The sequence below is a fragment of the Truncatella angustata genome, assembly GCF_020726525.1.
Source record: "Truncatella angustata strain MPI-SDFR-AT-0073 chromosome Unknown BKA67scaffold_6, whole genome shotgun sequence".
Taxonomy (NCBI): Eukaryota; Fungi; Ascomycota; class Sordariomycetes; order Amphisphaeriales; family Sporocadaceae; genus Truncatella; species Truncatella angustata.
Genome location: NW_025763386.1, coordinates 1,658,763 through 1,679,623, shown reverse-complemented (window position 1 = coordinate 1,679,623; position 20,861 = coordinate 1,658,763). Strand labels below are relative to the sequence as shown.

The window sequence follows — 20,861 nt, the reverse complement described above, 5'->3', positions numbered from 1 at the left end:
GTCTGGTAAGAGCAACATCGGCGAAACGCTCCTGACCATAAAATGTCTGAAATCATTGCGGGAAAGGAATACCATGATGTGGCTCTTGTGGGTAGTAAACTCCACAGCGTCCAAGCACACGCTCCGGCTTTGCTTGCTCTTCTAGAGAGGTATCCAGAGATGCACATTTACACCAAGTCACACCCGCATTTTGTTGAGCTAAGCAGGGTCAGAGCCGATCGTACCGACATGGAAGCTCTGGCTCTGGTGAGGCCGGTCTGTGAGGCAGAAGTCTCCGCTGTGGTTAAGTATTGCGTCGAACGGGGGATAGGCATCGCCATTCGCAGTGGCGGGGGCGATATAGCGGAGCGGTCTCGCAGCCATGGTGGCGTGGTTATCGATATGAGGTCCATGGACTCCATGGTGTTAGCTGCGGATCGCAAGTCCATACGAATCGGAGGGGGTTTGAACTCGGGTACTCTCTTGAGGTTCCTGGACGCAAACGGACTGGATACGCCTTGTGGTTGGGGCCACGAGGTGGGCTATATTGCCTGGGCGTGTGGCGGGGGATACGGAGTCGAGTGTGGCGCAAGAGGTATGGGGGCTGACCAGATCCTCAGTGGGAGGGTTGTGACTGCCTCTGGTGATATCTTGGATGCGCAGCCTGATAACGAAAACAAGGATGTATATTGGGCACTTCGTGGTGGCGGCGCCGGCATTCTTGGCGTTGTCAGTGAGCTGACGGTGAAAGTCCATCCAAAACCGAAAGCACTCGCGGGATATGTATGGTTCCCATACACTGAGGCCGAAAAAGTATTTGGCAACATGCAGAAGCTCTACGAGGAGAACTTTCCGGACAATTTTGCGGCCGAGGTTTTCCTCATTGACCCGCTCAACAACGGAGGAATCATCAACCACTTCTTCTGGTGGGAACTGAAAGCGGATGAGAATGACCTAGAAGATGCAAAGGCGTATCACAAAAAGATCACCGAATGCGGGACAGTCGTGATGGACACAGTCAAGGACAAGAACGGAAAGTATAATATTAGTATGCGCCCCTGGTCGATCTCAAATATTTGTTGCTCATCATGTATTGACCGTTCTGCAGCATCACCATACGAGTTTCTATACTCGATCAAGAACCCAGGTGCCGAAACTCGACTGGCATACTACAACAAGTCATTGACGGTCCCCTCGATCTCTGCTGAATTCGGCGCTATATTAGCTCGTCATCCGCTGCCCACCCCTACTTCCGTGGTTGTACTCCACAACTGTCATGGAGCCGGGACCCGGTTTGACTCGACCGCCGCTTTTGGTAACAGAGAGCAGCATATTCTGGTTGGTCTCGCGGCACTGTGTGATTGGGCGGACGAGGATGCGAAAGCCCAGATCAAGAGTTGGCCTGGAGCGGTATATGATGAACTCGTGGCGGCAGGATTAAATACGGGTTGGAAATATGTCAACTTCAATATAAGGGAGAAGGATGACGGGAAAATGTATCTAGGTGAGAAGGGGGTAGAGAGGATGAGAAAGCTCAAGGGAAGATGGGACCCGGATGATGTATTTGCGCTTTGTACGCCGGATCTAGGTATATCGGCCACTTGAGCAAGTCAAAGCTCAAGCGGAGGATGGCTGTCACATCTGAAGCTAACCTACGGATTATTCAGGGATCATCTTTGCTAATACCATGAGGGTGATTGAATCAGTACTTTCATTGTTGTTTGATTTATAAACTATAACGTATTCTGATCATGAAACAACCACCAAAACAAAATTCCTTCAATGCCTCATCGTCGTAGGGTATCATGTTCAAATATTGCATCCTGTCAATTCCAGAATCCTCTTTATATTTTACAAGGTTCATTATGAACACACTAAGTTGCTCAGTTACTCTTCAGGGTCTTGCCGGCTCTGGTGGAGCCCTGCTGGCGCTGCTGATAGAGGAGGTAACCAAAAACAGCGGCGGCAACTGTGCCAAGGAGGAAGAAGTTGTCTGCAGGCCAAGTTAAAGGTCTTTCCCCGTGATAGTGGGTGGAATATTGCAATTCGAGACTTACGAATGGCGAATCCAAGTGTGCCTTCAATGAAGTGCACTGCACCCTTGCCGGCATCAGCGACGGTGTGTAAGGCCAGCGCGAAGACGTTGAAGATGGCCTGGAAAACTCCGGTGAAGACGTTGATGATTGTCTGGAAGATTCCCTGGATCACCTCGATGATCGATTGGAAGAAATGGCCAATTCCTGATGCGATACCCATTTTGACTGGTGGAATTTAATTTCTTTGCTTTGCGCGAACTTGATGTCGGTGTTTCTGATAGGATCAAGTGGAGGCAGGTTTCGTAGGGCTGAATGTCAAATACTTTAGTGTGCTCTCTGTCTAGTCAGATATCCCTCCCAAAGTTGGGCAGAAGTGTGGCTTTTTATTCTCGGAAAACAGCCAAAGCTACGTAGGGGTATGCGGTCACATCAGCCTGAGGCTGAAACTACGTAATGGGCTTGTCTCGTACGGCTCGCTTGTGGCACCTACGTAGGTACATGGATCCATTCATCGGTAATCTACGTAGTTGTGTAGTTCCAGGACAATGGAAAACTGGTTTCGTCAAATGACAGAAGAGGGCCGTCACGATCGCGTGACGGGCTCTTGCTTGTGGTTGGAGAGAAGTGACTACATGACGTCAAAACGCCGCAAGCGGCAAATTGTGGGCATTGCGGGGAAGAATCTCCGTCCCCAGCAAAGAGGTTCGTGTCAGTATTGGTACAAGTTCTCCCCAATGTTCGGTGCAACTAACTGTCAGGAACGCGTACATTAGATGAAGATCGCTTAACTTTACTACGCAAAGGCTTTTTTTCTTATTTTTGCTTCTTGAAATCTGTCTTTCTTTCTTTTCTCCTGCATTTGTAGTTGTAAATCCGATCAAAGCCGGGAAAGCCATGCGCCCGCTTGTCTGCACACATGGTCCTGGGAACGCGTCAGCTGCAAGCAAACAAAAACATGATACTTAGTTCAAGGCGATGACAATTGCACAGTGCCCGAAACACATGCTAGCAACCTCAGCACCCAAGCCATCGTCGACGACTGGACATGAGATAATGATGTCTTACACAACACATTCTTGCTTGCCGCGCATTCGTTGCTATTGAAAATGGAGCAATTCTCATTGCATAGCACAACTGGAAATAGGCGAAGAATGACAAGCTCCCAACCACCTCTATTCCCCCATTATCCGGAAGCCAATTACAGCATGATGAGGGTTCTTGTATAAAGATAGTGAAGTCTTGTTGTTTGACGGCTAAACTTTGAAACACTCACCAACTCGTACTCTGGGAGGGGCTGAGGATGGCCTAATCCGGTATTTTAAGAACTATCGTGTCACGACTCTGGAGTGCTAGTCACTGTGCTCAGAGGAGCAGGCCTTCTCCCAATTATATATATATATACATATATACATATCTCGTCGATATAGGTCCGAAGAACCTTACATATTTTCTAAGTTGACATACTGCCTGTGTAACTGACTATCTCAATGAGCCTGATGATGTGGAACCTTGGTGCGATACTTGCTTTGCTCTAATCAGTTCAGCACGAAGAGACCAAGTGCTGTCACTTCAGATTGGATGAAACCGAAAAAGGATTCCTCAAAACATGCCCAAGATCGTCAATGTATATGCTGACGCAGTTGAGAATCTCAAGGAACATGCCAATCCCGATGCCAAGTACCCATCAGAAGAGTCCATCAAAGGCTGGATCAAAAGCAGCGCCGACGTATACAGCATGGCCGCTGTTGTGGATAACATTCCCTTTGGGGATGCTGGCAAGTTATTACTCAAGCGCATTCTAACGAAGGACAACCGGCCGCTCTGGATTTTACCTTAGGCTGGCAGAAATTTCCTGGCACAAGTTCTGCTTAAGATTCGGATCACTTATTCAGCGGAAAGTGCGAGGAGTTTATACACCAAGTTGCGGGTTTCTACCATCTCCAACCAGGATGGCACCGGCACTTGGATACGATAGAGCTTTCCTTCGGTATTCTATATCAAGTCTTTGCCGTCTGGAATCAATACAAACGCGTACTTTGAATAGCATCTCTAGCGACAAGTACTACTGTTTCGATAACGGCAGACCTGAATTTACCAAAATGACCAAAAAGTAATAAGAGAGCACATCCAAATTCAAAGTCGCTGTGAAATCAATACTATAAACACGCAGCATGAGTTGCGCTTCTACTTCAAATGTACCGCAGCGGATCAGGTGTCATGATGTTCCGAGCAACAATATACAATCTGTGTCCTACTACGCAGTGAGTATGTGTTCAGGATGATATAAAGTGGCGAGTCACCCAGAATATGTTCAGATCCGCATGATTTCAGTGTGAAGAATAGTATTTTCAGAGGCAGTTGCATCTTAAATCTTGCGATGCGTAACGTGTGATTATCATTTGAACAACATCATCGACAACCTCCGTTTTCCTCGTCGCCCATACGGTCCCACCACTTAGTACGAGCAAATGGGTTGTCTCCCACAGTGTCAACTACTCCGTTTTGCGCAAAATTGCCATTTATGCCTCTAATCTCTTTTTCCGTAGCCTTTTCTGCTCTTCGAACAAGACGAGCCTCTCTCTCTCTTTTCTTCAGCTTTTCCGTCTTCGTCCGAGCTTCAAGACGAAGTTCACTGCTTGGCTTCTGGATGTCCAAGTATCGTTGATACAGCTTTGTATGAACGAATAGGGCGGTCGTAGCGCGCTTGTACACATACCACACTGCGGAGCGCACCCAGGAGCTGAGTGAGAATAGGAAGGTTAGTGCAATAACACTGCTAGAAACACCCACTGTAGAAAGTTACTATTACATTCAGAGCTGCCACCTGAAGAAACTTACACATATATGTGATTTGATCGCTGATAGTCATGGTGTTTCCATCGTCGTCCGAGAACTCTTTCGCATTCATACCGAACACACTCGACATGAATGACAGAGGTAACTGCATTTAGCGATTAAAATTTGATGCTCAAATGGCATAAGGGTAGTTCTTACGAAAACAATCGTGACAACGGTAAAGATCATGATTGAAGTTCCTTGCCTTGTCGTTTCTTCTGATTGTTTCATGGCCTGCCAAGCTTGGAAAACGCCTATCCCGATCGAATTAGTCACCTCAATCTTAATCCGCCATCTTAAACTGCCCTGGCTCTTTCTGTTCGAAAACAGGCGGTGCAAGCACTGAGCATAAGCACTGTCTAATCAAATAATGAGTCTCCCAGAAAAAACTAACCTGCTTGCTGGCTTTTTAGATCCAAGAGATCCTTGACCTTGATATGTGTTAGCTGTTTGCCTTGAATAATGGGGAAAGTCCTACATACACTACTGGCGGTGGCGTTGGCGCTTCGTTCAAGCTCTTCCAGCTGCTCAATGCGGCCATTAACTCTAATGAGTAACTCGTCCGCGTTGACTTTGAACCACTTATACGTGTCGCGCTTCTTCTTGAACATCTCTGCAGCCGTCCTGCGCTCTTCGACAGATGCCATAGGATCTTTAATCTCGATGTAAGGAGACCCGAAGGGTGTTTCGTTCGGAGTTTTTCGAGCGTCAACTGCGCTTCGAAACAAACTGCTGTCGTTTAATGAGGTTTGAAACTGGTCAAGAGGGTCAAGAATGTGGGTAACATGTGTGACGAATTGTTTCAACACGTCTCTATGCTCCTTGTTCACATAGATCATGATACCAAGCTCTTCGACGATGTCCTTTATCTCCTTTTCGAGTTCGCCTTCAGGCTTGATGTCTAGCAGTGTGACATGGATATCGGATGGTGGCCGATCGTGCGGTGAACGATAGTACATTCTAGCGTCCTCAGTCCATTGCCAAAGGCGTTCAAACCCCTCTGTTTGCTTGTGCATCTACCCACAGTAATCAGCATGCGCATCGCTATACATATATCAGGCACCTACAATGTTTCCGATAGCTTCTGAGAATGCATCAAGGACCTGCGGCTGTTTATCTGAAGTTCTTGTCCTGTCGAAAAAGGTATTGCTGCATTCTTCGAACACGATCAGAGCGAGGTCATAAATCGACTTAACATGCTTGTACCGGCCTTCTCCAATCCGGAGACGCACAGATTTATGTACTCCTAAAGATTACGAATTAGGCAAATGAGTAAACTCAAGAAGGCGACAAGGTCATACCCGACGAGTCGTGCTTGTTGGCTCCATATCGTTTTGGAAAGCAAGTGATGATTGTCTTCGAGTCCAGTATCCACATCCACAATTGATCTACCATGACTACGCGCGATACCTTCCTGATGCTGGTAGTGCAGCTCTCACAAGATTGATTTTCGGGTAGTCGATCGTGGTGTTCCCACTCCACTTTTTCATTATTGTAGGTATGAAATGAACCCTGATCTGGCGTTGTATGACGGTAAACCACCTGATCTTTATCTCTTTTCTGAGTAGTTCGAAGAGACCTGATACCAATATTCAGTATATAATTCTTGCGAGGACAGAGGTCACTTACCAGTAGTAGGCTTGATCAAGAGTCCTGCGGGGATGCAGAGGAGGATCATTCGTGAGATAGCTTTCCAGCAATTTCTTGTCGCGATAGCTGGCCATTCCTTCGTACAGTCGGGCCGCGTCGATGAGATATTGGCCAAGCTTACTTTGTGGAATTGTAACTCTTCTTTTTCCATCAATTTTGATTTGGCTCCTGGGAAGATCCAAATTTCGCAGTAGAGTGTTCATTGTCGATACTCGCAATGGCGTTTGGCCACTTTCACCCCCAGTTTGATGCACATTCTCATTATGGTTCTTTCCGCCAATCTTCTCAAGAACAATATAGAACAGTTTACTGAGTCTCTGAAACCTATTGCTATGTTCCTTAACGGGCTTTGGTGTTGGTCTTTTCAAACCCTCCCTAGTCTTCTGTCGTGCAACTTTGTCCTGAGCTTCGGTCTCGCGCCTATTTTTTCTTTTCTTCTCAACGACGTCGTCGATAATTACAGCAAACCGCGCTCTATTCCGTGATGTTTCCCAATGAAGGTATGGCATCTGTCAAAACGTTTAAGCCTAGGTAGATCAGCGCTGGCATGTGTGACTTACGAACAAGACCAGATTCTGAGGGACCAATTCTGCCTCCTTGGGATTGGTGGATGAGGATACTGCCTCACAAAATGGTCGCATAAATCTGGAGTTAGTCGTGTTACGTCCCCCATGGAACTGTCCTCTCCAATGTGATTCTCGGAGAATAAGAGCAGCCTCTGATCTGGCTTGGCGCTGCACCTCACGTCTACTTGCATGAAAGTTTGGTCTTTCCTGGACGTAATATCTGGCGATAGCTTCCTGTGGATCATCAACCCATCTTGATCTATTGTCGAGCATTGAATAAAACATACCTCAACCCACTGTGGAGTAATCAGCAACATATTATTCAAAAATACGTTGCGGAACTCACCTCCATATTATTCGAAGGCAAATGAAAATACTTGACTCCTTCAGGCAATCTCTCCCGTGATAGTAAGTTGTGTTCACCCAGGCTCTTGTCAAGTAGATGATGCACTGTAGTCTTTTGATCCGGAAACTCTCCCCAGATGGGAATGCCATCCTTGATTTCCTCATTCGCCTTGGTCAAATTCACGTCTGCTGGGTCTGTCCTAACAAGGTACATGAAGGGAACGTTGATGTCTTTTTCGCTTTCGTACTTGCTGGACATCCAGTCGACGTCTTTGACATCGTACAGGTTCTCTGCATTTGGTTGAGATTTTGAGTCAATTTTCTTCCACGCTCTCACGTTCTTGATGCCATCCTTGAATTCCGTGGATGCCCTCCAAGTTTTCCCGCTCTTCTCCACCTCCTTAACTAGATGACTGTCTCCCCCAATATCTTCCTCCAACTTCTGTCGTAAGAAATCAATGCGGCGTAGCTCACTCTGGCAATCAGATTTCCATCGTTCTCTTATCCTTTTGGTTTGGATTTTAGCCTCTTCAAGCATTTCTGGCTTCTCGACGCCACCACCAAGAATTTTATGCTGGTGTTTGAGTTCTTTCTTCCACAAAACCGTATCATCGTTGTTGAGAAAGCCGTAGCGTTCAGACACCTCTAAACAACCTAAGAAATGAATTAAATGGTCCTTGATATGATCATCATGAGGATCAGATGAGAGACAAGTGGTAGGATTTTCGTCATCCATAATGTTGTTGCTCGAATCATTCCGTGTGACAGCTTGACGAACCAATACAGTCCTAGTGAGATATTTACTTCACCCTGAGCCAGCCTTATATATTTCAAGGGCTGTGATTGCGACTGTAATCACTAGGTGAGGTGAGGCTCTGCGGCTTTCCAGCCAAGCCACAGTGTATATTTTAGGCTTTCTGCATGGAGCTAATCATCTTCAGCAGGAATTGGATAAGTAATTGACCAGTCATCGTGCCCTCAGCGGGTTTCCAGGTGCAACTGTAGTCAGACTCAAATTCAGGGGTCAATATCCATGCTTACCACTCAGTCCCCAGCCGCACCTTGAATGACTCTGAAATGAGTCAGTGGCTGGAAAATATCCACCACCATTGTTACCTACACAGCCTGGTGATCTCCATCTTCCTCCGATGGAATTTTTGTGAAGCCTTATCCACCAATGACTGGAAGAGGCAGGCGCCTTTGGGGGCCATTCGTCTTCTCCCCGACCGCGATTTCAAAGGGAATTGTGACATTATAATAAGTTGGGGTTGTCGCTCAGTTCTTCAAAGTTCATCATAAGTGCAAATGAACACCTCAAATAAATGTTTCTGGAGATGGTTGTGTGACAAGTCCACATGGGTTCGGGCCGCAACTTCGCTGCCAGTACTCGATATTACAGTAGCGTCTGCCAAGTATTGTTCCCATCTAGCGGCTACATATAAGCTCTAATGCAGCCACAAGCATTAGGGAGGATCTCTGCACATGATCTAAGCTGCTAAGAGTGCGTTCATGCGCTCTGATTCTCGTTTCTGATTACGGCCGTGCACGCCTTGCAATAAGCATACACTACTGACGTAGCTTACGACAAGGGTATGAACAAAAAAACACTATTAACGTAGCTTAGGACTAGGGCATGAATTAAAAAACAATGCCTTGCAGCGTGGCTTATGGGGGGTACAGTCAACCTGGCTTATAACGATTCTGGTATATAACGATACCTTGACACTTGTATGTAGTATACAGCGATAATCGCAAGGAATTACTGGATTTTGTTAGCAATTGTAGTAAACAGGGATGAGAATCGCGATCGCCTTACCTTGGTGAATACTTGTGAGCAGCGTAATTTCCAAGACGCCGAGGTTCCAATCTCTTAGCTTATCGAAGTCTTCCTTTTTGGTCACTCCACGCTTATTCTATCAATTCTTTTCCATTCGCGATAGTTTTTATATCGTCATTATCGTATCAATCTCTCAGAAATACGACTCTTAATACTTGTAGGATTTCCAAGAAAGACAACTCGAAGTGGGCATTACTAATTAATATCTTATGATAAATCTAAATTAGATACTAGATTTAGGCAAAGTGTTATAATACCCAGATTAGGACTGTGTGTCGTGACAACTATGTAGAGAGATCTCACAATCTCTACCTAGAATAGTCTTCGAGTCAAGACATATTACAAGCCCAAATTACCTTTACAGTTCGTAACGTCATAGGCTTGTTGTCTCACACCGTTATTGTCAACCCTTACAGCTTATTCCTATTCGCACCCATACTCTTACACAAAGATATCGTGAAATTGCCGGTGGATGGAAGCAACAATAGCTAGATAAATACCCTGTCTAACAGTTTTGTACTATAGTTACATAGTATATTGTTAGTGTCACCATAAATAGTGTACATGGATCATCCTATCATGCAACAATACCTTGATATAACGATGCTAAGCTGTGCAATTAAAGAGTCATCATAAGCCCGGTTTGACTGTATGCGCAAATCTATGCCTACTTTCCCTGCAATTTCCTCCTGCACGTAACTGCTGCAGACTCGCCCGTCCCTGTCTATCCCACTCACCATCATCCATCACTATCTAGTCTAGTTTCTTGCGCACAGCCTTGTACTACTTCCCGTGTAGTTGTTGAAAATCATGAGGGCGGTACGGAGTACTTGGTTCTCAGGCACCGTGCACAAGCCATGAGCCCGTTTCCTTGCTCACCCTCCGTCTTGCTACATTTTGCACATCTACCGACTATCACCTGTCTGGGTTCACTACCCATTTTACGCCAATAGGACCTTGTCGGCGAATTGGTCGTAGAAATATGGAGAGATGGCCGCTCTCATGGCGTATCTTGATGCTATGTTCCGATGAGCGAAATATGATAAAACCGGGGAGGAACTTTCAGTTACCGTATGTGCACGGGAAAGGCTTGTCATCCTCCACTGTCAAAGGTGCTGAGTTCTCCTGGGTGTAATCGCCGTCTGCTCTACCATCCGAGGCTCAGCAACGCTCACCATATTCAGGTATGTTACGCTTTCACAGCTGCAGCTCTGAATGATTCACTTTGACTTCACACAAACCTCAATCAGTCGGAGCTGTAAGGAATCTCACCAAACATCAAATGGTTCGGCTAAAAGATGTTCCACCACGCATCTCAAGGGGTTCACAGCTGATAATGTACGTCAGGCGTACCAAGTTTGTTGCTGTTCATGCCAGCGAACAGAGAAAAGGACTTGCGTGGTACCTTCAGTGTCAAGCACACAGCCGAGGGCATGTCAGTCCAGTCGCGGAGGTCTCCCCAAACATCGTCAGTTGGCGAGATACGGCCCACACTAAGAGCAAATAATGATTTCAAACCATGGTTGATAACTTGATATCGTTGCGATTGTGGCATTCACTTGAGATATCCGAAAAGTTGGCATCAAACAAGTGAAGTCATATTTACTCCTTACACAATTTCTGAGCGCGCGGTCGCAGCACATCACTATCGTTTCGGTTGAGTTACACGTAGTAGTAGAGTTTTCATATGGTCTTTGAGGCAAGGCCGCCCTGATTTTACTGCATGTTTTGTAAAACCAGAACTGCATAAGTGCCTGTTAGGCATATAAATAAGTGCGCATTGTTATCCCCGACTATTCAATACGCTCAGGAGGTCGCAAGTCGCCTCCTTTCTTCATCAGCTCCTCTCTTTCTCCGTCCTCTACCAGGGTCTGGCTTAGAATGGTCTTCCTTTCTTTGTCATCCACTCGAAGTCCAGCACATCCGATGATAAAGTCTAACAACATGCCTTCTACTGCCTTGGCATTATGGCTTAGAGCATGATTATCTCCTTCAAAGAAATGTATGTGCCTGTTCCCTCCTGATCCATACATTTCATAGAGTCGTTGTGAACAATCTGAACTTATTGTGCTGTCTCCAGTTCCGTGCAGTAGTAATACTGGAGTTGGTGCCAGACTCCGGATAGGCTCTGTCTCCGCAGTTTGACTCGCCATAGTTGCACACCCGATAATCCGGTCATCGCTTCCACCAACAGTGAACACTGCAGCGCCGCTGAATGACCAACCAATCAAGACGAATCGGTGTATGCCGTACGTCTCTTGTAAGTATCCTATGGCAGCCTTCACATCGTCTACACAGTACGTTGTGCGTGCAGGGTAGCGGTAATCAAGTCGCAAAGTTGGAATGCTTGTTCCAAGCGCAGCAAGCTTTGCAGCTAGTGAAAGATATATAGAGCTGGGTCCCGCGACACCTCCACCCGCACCTGAAAGCAGGATAGCTGCCGTGTGGTGATGTCCTCGGGGTGGAAGTGGGACGAAGTCTTGTGGCATATGTAGGAACCCCGGCACGAAGCCATCCATGGTGTCTTCAACCTTGATGCTGAGGGCTTCGACTTTAGTGGGGTTTGATGACAGCTTCAGAACTCGAGGCGGTTGGGCAAGGCCACTGTAGTCGCTAATGGCATAAGGTTGGCAGTCAGTGGGTTTAGAGCCACTTTTGGACAATGATGTATTCTCAGTTGATGCCATCATGATATTGGATACCCGCTGAAAAGAGTTGCTATCAATGCCACCGCAAGTTCGTGTGCCCAACTTGAAATTTTGAATTCCATTTTCGGACTTTTCTTTTTAGCTGCTTGTTCCTGCATTAAGTGGTGGTATCGTGAATTGTTCTCTACGGCTTGGCACACCCCGTCCATAGTAACGATGAGGTTTGCTTGATGTAAAGTGTCGTAACGTATGACGACATATCTGAGTGCCCGGAAGCAATCTTCCTAGCGATTGATCAAACGACCAATGCTGAGTGATAACATGGTTTTGTAAGCTTTTGAACTACTAGAGACTATGTATTGGAAGCATTTTATGTTCCTACCGGAGTCATAGCCTCCACGAATCGTTGTGACTGGTTTATACAATGAGAAGAGTAAACTATAAGATTGCAATGCAGCCACAGAGTGCTCTGTCGGTCCAGTAGTGCTTCTTAATCAATCACTCCCATATAATTGCAACTGGCGTATATTTTGTCTCACAAACCTAGGGCGAGATTTTGTTGTGATTCTACGGTAAAGCTTTGATCAATGCGATCCCAACCGGCCTTATTAAGTTGTATCGTGATAAAAATGGGGTGAGGAGTTGCGATCACCCAAACTGCCAACTGACCGTCATGTTGTCTAAAGCTGCAGCTAGTTAGTTAACCTAGAAGAGTCTAACAGACAGCCGCTGGGCTTAGCGTCATATTCCTCTCCCCACTAGTCTAACTCGGCCAAGTAGGAATTCCCAACAACCTGAGTAGGTCTCACGACGCGAAAATAGTATTGTCCCTTCCCGTATTAAATATTGCAGAAGTACTGAGCATGGTGCTATGTACCCTAATGATTTCCCAAACCTTACTTGTTGACCAGTTATTTACAAGGAACCATGTGCGAAAACTCATAGATTTATTTCTCACAAAGTTGATGATCACCACTTACGCTAAGCCCTGACTACACCCTGGTGGAAAATGCTAGAGCACTAGCACGCGTTCAAGGCCATCCTCATGGGAAATACGCAGCGCCCCAAACGTGGAAAAATTTCACGCAAAACAAACCAATGAACACACCTGTTTCACCACCTCACGACTCTTTACAAAACTGTGTTAGGGAATCTCGTTCCTCGAAGTTTTCCAAGAATCTATGATGTACGAAAATGGGATAATGGCGGAAGGCGGTCCAGGGCGGGCCGCTACTAGTGAGAAACACACAATCGGGAAGGATGTGGCCATTCAAATGGTCGGGGAAAGAAGTCATGCTGTTGACCCAATGGTGACTGCACGTGCTGTGCGCAAAATTGACTGGTTCCTCATTCCAGCCATGACTATGGGCGTAAGTGACAAACAAACTCGAAAATTTTTTGTTCCGAGAGTTGAGATACTGATATTAGGAGTTTGTAGTATGGACTTGTATATTATGACAAGGTGCGTTGATCAAATATGGCGTACACTTCATAGTTTCTGCTACTGATCCGCCTTAACAGGCTATTCTTGGCTCAGCTGCCTTATTTGGCATGACGGCAGACCTTAAACTGAGTGTGGCCAATCCGAACAACCCGTCTCTTGTTGATACGTCCCGACTGTCATGGGCGACATCCTTGTTCTACTTTGGCATGTTGGCGGGACTGTATCCTATGTCATATGCGCTTCAACGCTTTGAGATTGGTAAAACTTTAGGCCTGGTTGTATGTACGTGGGCTCTTATATGCATGCTGACGGCTTCGGTCACATCTTATCAAGGGCTATATGCTCAACGATTTTTCCTTGGCTTTATCGAGAGCATCATTCCCACGGGATTTATGACAATCGTGTCGGGTTACTATACACAGCAGGAACAATCTTTGCGGCAAAGTTGGTGGTTCTCGTCTACTGGATGGTGGACCATCATTGGTGGTGGGCTGAACTATGGCTTCGCGCAAATCACCGGCGGTGGACTGCATCGATGGCAATACATCTATCTTCTGGCAGGGTCCCTCACATTCTTGTTTGGCCTATTTTGCTTTACTATTCCAAGCTCTCCTGTTACTGCTTGGTTTCTGTCCGAGGACGAGAAATTTGCTGCAGTCGAAAGGTTAAGAGCAGGACAAACGGGCATACGCTGCACTCAGTTCAAATGGGCACAAGTCAAGGAGAGCCTTCTCGATGTGAAAATCTGGCTGATTTTCATTATGATGGCGTCTGCCTATACTGTGAATGGCGCAGTTTCTGGCTTTGGTCCGTTGATCGTATCGGTAAGCACCTCCCCAAATCTCGCCACTAGATGAGCCACAGGAGAATTCAGGACCATAAGAAGCACTAACCGTCTGCTAGACCTTTGGATGGAATACACTTCAGGCAATCTTGTTTCAATTTCCACTTGGTGGGCTTTGTCTGATCGTGATTCTTCTGACTGGGTGGCTGGGCTCACGATTTCCAAACATCCGCATTGTTATGCTGATAGTATGCTGCTTGCCAGTTATTGCAGGCTGTGCGCTTATTTGGAGAAGTGAGTGGTCATACCACGCCGCTGCACCTGTGGTCGGATATTCCATCACAGGCACTTTTGGTGGAGTCGTCAGTCTTGTCATAACTATTGGCATGTCGAATGTCGCTGGCCATACCAAGAAGAGCTTTACCTCGGCCACCATCTTCGTGGGGTACTGCGTCGGTGCGTGTTTTCAGTGTTGATTCTGGACAAGAATCACCTAGACTGACAGTTTATAGGGAATATCATCGGCCCACAGCTAATCAAGTCTCAGACCAAAGCAGACCACTATCCAGAGTTATGGCTGGGGCTCATCATCTGGTGAGTACAGCCATTAAGCGCTAGCATATCGACTAACAGGTTATACAGCTACTGCATTACCATTGTCGCTGCAGTGGTGCTTTATTTTGTGTTGCGAAGCGAGAACCAAAAGAAGGAAGCATTGCACAATTATGACGAGACAGAAAGAGCAAAACTTGCGTTCCAGGACTTGACTGACAAGGCAAACCCCTACTTCAAATACCAGCTCTAAGAAGCTGCACTGGCTGGCCCGAGGTCGTCGGCATTCTCTCTCGTATGTATTCGCATTGCGGATGTACTAACGTTGGAGGGTCCGCACGCACGACGCTTGGATCCTCTAGTTCCCAAATCTAGTCGGGCCTCATGACTTCTGGGCAAGGGTCAAGCTTTGGTCATAAAGCCGAATTTGACCCTCGAAAACTACTTAAACCCAGGAGTCCGCAAGATAAATAGAATAAAGTAAAGCCTTCAGTGACCAATGGTGGGCAGGTTAGAGCTACAGTGCGAGTACGCGCAGCGAGCTGGAAGAGTCAAGAGACTACATAATAGTAGACAAGAATACACCGTCGTGGTGACCCAAGGTGGCTTATTAGGCCAAGGGAGTTTTTCTTTTCTGTTCACACGACGTGATCGTTCCAAATAATAGAGAAGTCTACAATGACTAGCAAACGAGTAAGCAAGACTCGGAACTCTCGCGGTCGCGGTCACGGTCGCGGCAGATTTCCTGCAAATCCCTGCACGCTAGATCCTAGTCCATGCGGGTGTTCACGGCAGTCTAGATGGGCCTGTTTCTCGCCACCCTGGTGCCATTTGAATCTTTAATGGTTCTAGCGCCTACACACATGCTGTAGTAGCCGTTGGAACCCACCAACTCGTGTCAAAAATAGCATGCCTCCAATTGCCATGCACAAAGAATCCCATTAACGCAGGCCTGGGAATTTCTTATCTATATTATTGATTAACCTAGACTAGTCGCTGGCCAGTTTCGTTTTGTCTGGGAGCTTGAAGCTTGGAGCCCTCTACGGATCCCGTACACACCAGAACAAACCACACCCATTTTGATGAGTTGTAATGGTATGTTAGTCATAGCAGTCCCCGGGGAAGTACCTGGCATTTGCTTTTTGACGATGAAAACTGAAACCGCATTCTCAGGGATCAATTGAGGGCAATCACACGCTCAAGTCTACTTAGTCGCATCGTTTACATGCATCCTGATCATGTACGAGTCACTTTTGAATATGTCTTTTGGTTAATGCCTATCGTTTTTGGAATCTAGTCTAAGCCGAACAAACCGATATTTCTTTGCGCGGTAGCGTCAAACATTAGACGAACCGAACCATTTCATTTTCTTGCTAAACCCCGCGAATTTCATCTTTCTGCGAAGCTGGGACCTTTCGGTTTTCAAAATTCCCTGTATTGCAATTCACCGAGGACAGTGAGGTGCCAACCTTGATAATTCATTGACATGTTCGCGCCTTGCCTCGTCTCCCTCCTGATTCCTCCAACTGTTGTTTGACGTTGCTGCCCCAAGCAGGGAAAATGAGCTGCGTATCTGAAGTCGTGCGCGAGAGGGAAACCTACAGGTACACGTCGCGGCTGTAAGTATAATTCCCGATTTCTCTTTGTGTTGTGTTCCGCGCTTGCTCCCTGGCCGAAAACACTTTCCGTTGTTGCACCAAATCGTGCCAGCCCAGCCGGAAGCCAAACCTTGAGGTGGTCCAATTTCTGACTTTGCAGTGTTGACAATGCTCGAGCACATTCAACGACCATCGCCACTCCGGGCGAGGGCCAAACAGATGATATCACCAAGACCTCTCTATGCGCCGATACTACGTTGACCGCATTCGCGCAACTCAGCGCGTTCAGGCTCAATGCAACTCGCTGTTTGATATCCGTATTCGACCGTAAGAATCAATATGTGGTCGCCGAGGCCACAGTTGAGTCTCCAATAGTACCAGAAGTGGACAGCCAGCACAACCTTTGGCAGAGCGGAACCACCATCCCACGGAGCTCGAGCCTCTGCGAGCATGTCCTCGTTGCTCACGACGACGGAAACTCCCACTCGGATAGAGAGATCCCCGTATCAGTTGTCTCCGATCTAGTGTGCGATTCGAGGTTTTGCAACCGCTACGACATTGAGGATCCCTCCAACAATCGCTTCTACGCCGGAGCACCCATCCGGTCCCCCAAGGGCATTAATATCGGTGTGATTTGCGTTTTTGGTGATAAACCACGAGATGGCCTGGATTCTAGCCAGACGAAATTCCTCCGGGATATTTCACAGACCATAATGCAACATTGGGAGTCTAAGGCTACAGCGACCAATTTCACCAAGAGTGTTCGCAGTAAGTAATTTACTTTCACCACAAAGAGGGGGGTTTTATCTTCTTTCTTTTTTTTCTTTTTAATTTTTTTTAAGCAAAGGCTGTGCACTGGGAGCAAGCCAACTGTACATCTCAGCAGACCTCGGATCCCCAAAGCTAGCTCTAAATTTTCAAATTCTCAAACTTCGTTTTCTTTTTGGAAAATCACCACTAAATATACATTTGTAGTGATAAGAGGTTTGGGCAGTTTCGTTGAAGGCAAAGCTACGATGCCTGAATGGCTCTCTGATATCACCACCGAACCGAACTTGGACTTGAAAAACAAACGAGACTCGTTTGAGAGCCAACAAGCAGCCAATCTCCGACAAGCCCAATTCACCATGCAGTCAGGAGAGCCTCAGGCCCAACGACCCGATCCTACGCCTCTTCAGGGTCAAAGCAGCACATACCATGACGACTCGGGTCCTACGAGCAACTCAGGACAAAGCTTGCCAGATAGCGACGGAAATACTGAAAGAGCCTACTCTGGAGCTATGTCTGTCAATACCAATGTCTCGGTTATACGAACTAATGCAACAGTATCGACGGAAGAGCCCATAATAAAGGCCATCCAGGATGTCCTAAGCAGAGCTGCAAGTATCATAAGAGAAGCAGTCGAAATTGAGGGAGTCATGTTTCTGGATGCGAGCGTTGGATCTTTTGGTGGATTAGTGCCAGACAGCGACACTGGCTCCAGCAGCTCTTCTATCCCTTCATCTACACTTAGTGGCGGAACCGAAGCAACCGAAATGCCACGAGACCAGGACCCTGATGGCAAGATGTGTAGCATATTAGGTTACTCAACGTCCGGGGTATCAAGTATTAGGGACAAATCGTGTTTACGATCACCTGAGATATGCCTACCTGAGAGGCTTTTACGAGTCCTGCTCGGACGATACCCTGGTGGCAAAGTCTTTAACCTCGACGATGACGGCACAGAACATTCTACCGACGAGGTATCTGTAATCCAGAACGAAATCACAAACTACTCGGCGGTTTTAGATTCCAGCGGCCGTGACGGCTCTGCAAGCAAAAGATCGAGTAACCCGTTCTCCAAGAAGAACGAAGAGAAGACGCTGAAGACGATATTTCCAGATGCGTGCTCTATAGCCTTTGTCCCTCTGTGGGAATCTCGAAAAGAGCGGTGGTTTGCCGGTTCCATTCTGTGGTCGAACAAACATACACAAAGCTTCAAATCGAGGGATGAGCTGAGCTATCTCCGCGCGTTTGGGTCGACCATTATGGCGGAAATCGCGAGCATCGACTCCTCAATAGCTGAAAAGGCTACGAGTGACCTCCTCGGATCTTTGAGTCACGAGCTAAGATCCCCGTTACACGGTGTGATTGCTGCTGTAGAACTGCTTCAAGATACGGACATCGACGCCTTTCAAGGGAATCTCGTCCACACTATGGAATCATGTGGGCGAACCCTCCTTGACAGTATCGATCACTTACTAGACTACACGAAAATCAACCGCTTGATGAAGCAGCCACGACGTCATCCCGATCCACAGACCATTCCTTCGGACCACTACAAATCTTTTCAATCGCAGATGACCAATGTTTCGTCAACTGTGGAGTTAGCTTCATTGGCCGAGGAAACAGTAGAAAGCATTTTTGCCGGTCACAACTTTCACAAAATGTCTATTGCACAGCTCATAAACCATGAGAAGCTGCACCATCGTGATGTCAGAAGTCTGCGGCGACTTGATTCTGCACAGGCCATTGAGACCTTTTCGGCTAACGAAGTGTTGGATCTACAGACATTGCTTTCAGGTGAAGACCCCCTATCTATCTATCTTGACATCGATCCGACCGTACCTTGGCTGTGGCACATAGCGCCGGGTGCAATACGTCGCATTATCATGAACCTCCTTGGTAACTCCCTGAAGTTTACGAAGCGGGGATTCGTCATTATCAGTTTGAGGCAAGAGAGGTCGCTTGCTGAACGTGGCGGAGGTCGCGTAAATCTGATTCTGAATGTTACAGACTCAGGGAAGGGTATTGCATCAGACTTCCTGATGAATCATGCTTTCAAGGCCTTCTCTCAGGAGGACTCGTTAACGCCAGGTACAGGCTTGGGGTTAAGCATCGTGCACCAAATCACCAAGTCGCTCGGTGGTTCGGTGGAGATTGAAAGTCAGCTCCAACGTGGCACTTCCGTCACTGTATCGATTCCACTCCGAACACCCTTGAGCGACGCTAAAGTAGAACCATCATTTTCGGAGCATTTGAGAGCGTTAAGAGGTTTTCGGGTTGCTCTTCTTGGTCTCGACGATGTCGCGCAAGCGCCAGGTATATCCGATCAGTGTTCAATGACTGAAGCTCATTTCATGGAAACCATTTGCCGAGACTGGTTGCAGCTCGATATTACTTCGAGCGAATCACCCGACATTCACTCAGATATGATCCTCTGTACAGATTCTTATGTGGCAAGGATTGGACCAGCCAGTCCCACCGAATCTCAACCCCCTATGGTAGTCATCTGCCGAAGCGCCGTCGCTGCACATAGTCTATCAGAAAAATACTCAAATGCATACGGAAAGGGTGTATACGAGTTTATTTCTCAGCCGTGAGTATATTGTTGTTTGTTCCGTGGCCACTTTCTAATCCATCACAGTGTCGGCCCTCGCAAACTCGCGAGTGCCATGGTTTTCGCACTTGGCAAGTACAACGATTCTAGGGCCTCTGAGCTTCTTACAATCAGGTCATCAATATCGTCTCAGAGCATGTCAGATATGTCTTCAACAGTGTCATCGACTACACCAACTCCGTTTACTGAACAAATGACACCTCTTCTAGACGTACCTGAGATGGTAATGGGAGAAGATACGACGCCAGGGATTACACTACCATTGGGACCAACAAAACCAGAAGCTGAGGCACACAAAGAGCAACCTGAATCGACGGCGACAACCCCTCCGCATACGACACCTGACCCCATCGTGTCGATAACTCCTGCCACGCCGATACCTGACGAGACGACACGATCAACCGCGGCTGCCCTTGATGCTGATAATGTCGGAAAAACGCGATGTCTCCTTGTCGACGACAATGACATCAATCTTCGGGTTAGTTCACTGATGATATGGTAAAATAACCAAACTAATGCAAACGCAGATTCTGGCGTCGTTTATGAAAAAGCTGAACTACTCCTACAGGACTGCCACGAATGGTCTCGAAGCCTTGGAATTGTACGCAGCTGCACCTGAGAAATATAGGCATATCCTTATGGACTTGTCTATGCCGGTCATGGATGGCATGGAATCCACACGTCGTATCCGGGAACTTGAGCGTGCACGACATCTTGAACCAGCGTCCATCATCGCCCTGACGGGACTGGCATCGGCAGATGCGCAGAAGGAAGCCTTTGCCAGTGGGATCAATCTGTACATGACGAAGCCGGTTCGTTTCAAGGAGCTAGCCAAAGTGTTGGCCGATTTGGGCGATCAGGGTTGATTGAGATTCCCCCCAAGAATATAACCTATTCAAAATGAGGTGCGGAAAGGGGAAACGGCGGGTGTACTTCGTATCTGAATCTCTGTTCAGGATGGAAGTGGGCAATCATCACATGCTAACACCGAAACCGCAAGCCTCCCTCCCGCCCGCAACGACCTAGATACTCAATTGTGAAGCACGGGTTGCTACCGCTGCACTAATCATTCCACAAAAGGAACTAAGCAGTACCCTTCTAATTTTCAAGCTCTATATGCTTGGTTGTTGGTGCTAGTCAACTTGTGTTATGCTCGACGATATGCAAACGCTCACAAAACTCACCAAACCCAATAAGCTTAACGTAAC

The 20,861-nt window shown here is 47.0% G+C and overlaps 7 protein-coding genes across 7 annotated transcripts; 4 read left to right on the top strand and 3 right to left on the bottom strand.

Annotated features, from left to right (window-relative positions):
• Positions 1 to 42: 42 nt before the first annotated feature.
• Positions 43 to 1,584, top strand: BKA67DRAFT_537825 (uncharacterized protein; the record flags this gene model as incomplete). Its single annotated transcript, XM_046100393.1, has 2 exons — positions 43 to 1,027; positions 1,088 to 1,584. 2 exons carry the CDS (start codon positions 43 to 45, stop codon positions 1,582 to 1,584), a joined length of 1,482 nt encoding a protein of 493 aa, XP_045956254.1.
• A 97-nt stretch (positions 1,585 to 1,681) lies between these two features.
• BKA67DRAFT_572575 (uncharacterized protein) lies at positions 1,682 to 2,560 on the bottom strand. The gene is made up of 2 exons (XM_046103292.1): positions 2,037 to 2,560; positions 1,682 to 1,972 (listed from the first exon to the last, which is right to left on the bottom strand). The coding sequence occupies exons 1-2, from the start codon at positions 2,233 to 2,235 to the stop codon at positions 1,863 to 1,865; spliced, it is 309 nt and encodes a 102-aa protein (XP_045956253.1). The 5' UTR covers positions 2,236 to 2,560; the 3' UTR covers positions 1,682 to 1,862.
• Positions 2,561 to 3,486: 926 nt separating this feature from the next.
• Positions 3,487 to 3,943, top strand: BKA67DRAFT_343375 (uncharacterized protein). Its single transcript, XM_046096317.1, has one exon. The coding sequence runs from the start codon at positions 3,622 to 3,624 to the stop codon at positions 3,850 to 3,852; it is 231 nt and encodes a 76-aa protein (XP_045956252.1). The 5' UTR covers positions 3,487 to 3,621; the 3' UTR covers positions 3,853 to 3,943.
• Positions 3,944 to 4,424: 481 nt separating this feature from the next.
• BKA67DRAFT_660747 (uncharacterized protein) lies at positions 4,425 to 8,147 on the bottom strand (the record flags this gene model as incomplete). Its single annotated transcript, XM_046107680.1, has 11 exons — positions 4,425 to 4,804; positions 4,854 to 4,956; positions 5,010 to 5,104; positions 5,245 to 5,281; positions 5,333 to 5,866; positions 5,918 to 6,096; positions 6,152 to 6,429; positions 6,480 to 7,009; positions 7,061 to 7,300; positions 7,354 to 7,362; positions 7,413 to 8,147. The coding sequence occupies 11 exons, from the start codon at positions 8,145 to 8,147 to the stop codon at positions 4,425 to 4,427; spliced, it is 3,120 nt and encodes a 1,039-aa protein (XP_045956251.1).
• A 2,894-nt stretch (positions 8,148 to 11,041) lies between these two features.
• On the bottom strand, positions 11,042 to 11,935 carry BKA67DRAFT_521653 (Alpha/Beta hydrolase protein; the record flags this gene model as incomplete). Its single annotated transcript, XM_046098298.1, has 1 exon — positions 11,042 to 11,935. The coding sequence occupies one exon, from the start codon at positions 11,933 to 11,935 to the stop codon at positions 11,042 to 11,044; it is 894 nt and encodes a 297-aa protein (XP_045956250.1).
• A 754-nt stretch (positions 11,936 to 12,689) lies between these two features.
• On the top strand, positions 12,690 to 15,393 carry BKA67DRAFT_572568 (major facilitator superfamily domain-containing protein). Its single transcript, XM_046103291.1, has 6 exons — positions 12,690 to 13,266; positions 13,335 to 13,358; positions 13,418 to 14,164; positions 14,244 to 14,580; positions 14,637 to 14,718; positions 14,767 to 15,393. The coding sequence occupies exons 1-6, from the start codon at positions 13,078 to 13,080 to the stop codon at positions 14,927 to 14,929; spliced, it is 1,542 nt and encodes a 513-aa protein (XP_045956249.1). The 5' UTR covers positions 12,690 to 13,077; the 3' UTR covers positions 14,930 to 15,393.
• Positions 15,394 to 16,236: 843 nt separating this feature from the next.
• On the top strand, positions 16,237 to 20,519 carry BKA67DRAFT_537820 (uncharacterized protein; the record flags this gene model as incomplete). Its single annotated transcript, XM_046100392.1, has 5 exons — positions 16,237 to 16,295; positions 16,435 to 17,042; positions 17,250 to 19,632; positions 19,681 to 20,131; positions 20,181 to 20,519. The coding sequence occupies 5 exons, from the start codon at positions 16,237 to 16,239 to the stop codon at positions 20,517 to 20,519; spliced, it is 3,840 nt and encodes a 1,279-aa protein (XP_045956248.1).
• Between the last annotated feature and the right edge of the window lie 342 nt (positions 20,520 to 20,861).

Bases quoted from the DNA above. Each gene is read 5' to 3' on its own strand.
- BKA67DRAFT_343375 (XM_046096317.1), top strand. From the start codon at position 3,622: ATGCCCAAGATCGTCAATGTATATGCTGACGCAGTTGAGAATCTCAAG.
- BKA67DRAFT_572575 (XM_046103292.1), bottom strand. From the start codon at position 2,235: ATGGGTATCGCATCAGGAATTGGCCATTTCTTCCAATCGATCATCGAG. The intron at 1,973-2,036 runs GTAAGTCTCGAA...CTTGGCCTGCAG, and splicing joins CACACTTGGATTCGCCATTC to ACAACTTCTTCCTCCTTGGC.
- BKA67DRAFT_572568 (XM_046103291.1), top strand. From the start codon at position 13,078: ATGATGTACGAAAATGGGATAATGGCGGAAGGCGGTCCAGGGCGGGCC. The intron at 14,581-14,636 runs GTGCGTGTTTTC...GACAGTTTATAG, and splicing joins CTTCGTGGGGTACTGCGTCG to GGAATATCATCGGCCCACAG. The intron at 14,719-14,766 runs GTGAGTACAGCC...CAGGTTATACAG, and splicing joins TGGCTGGGGCTCATCATCTG to CTACTGCATTACCATTGTCG.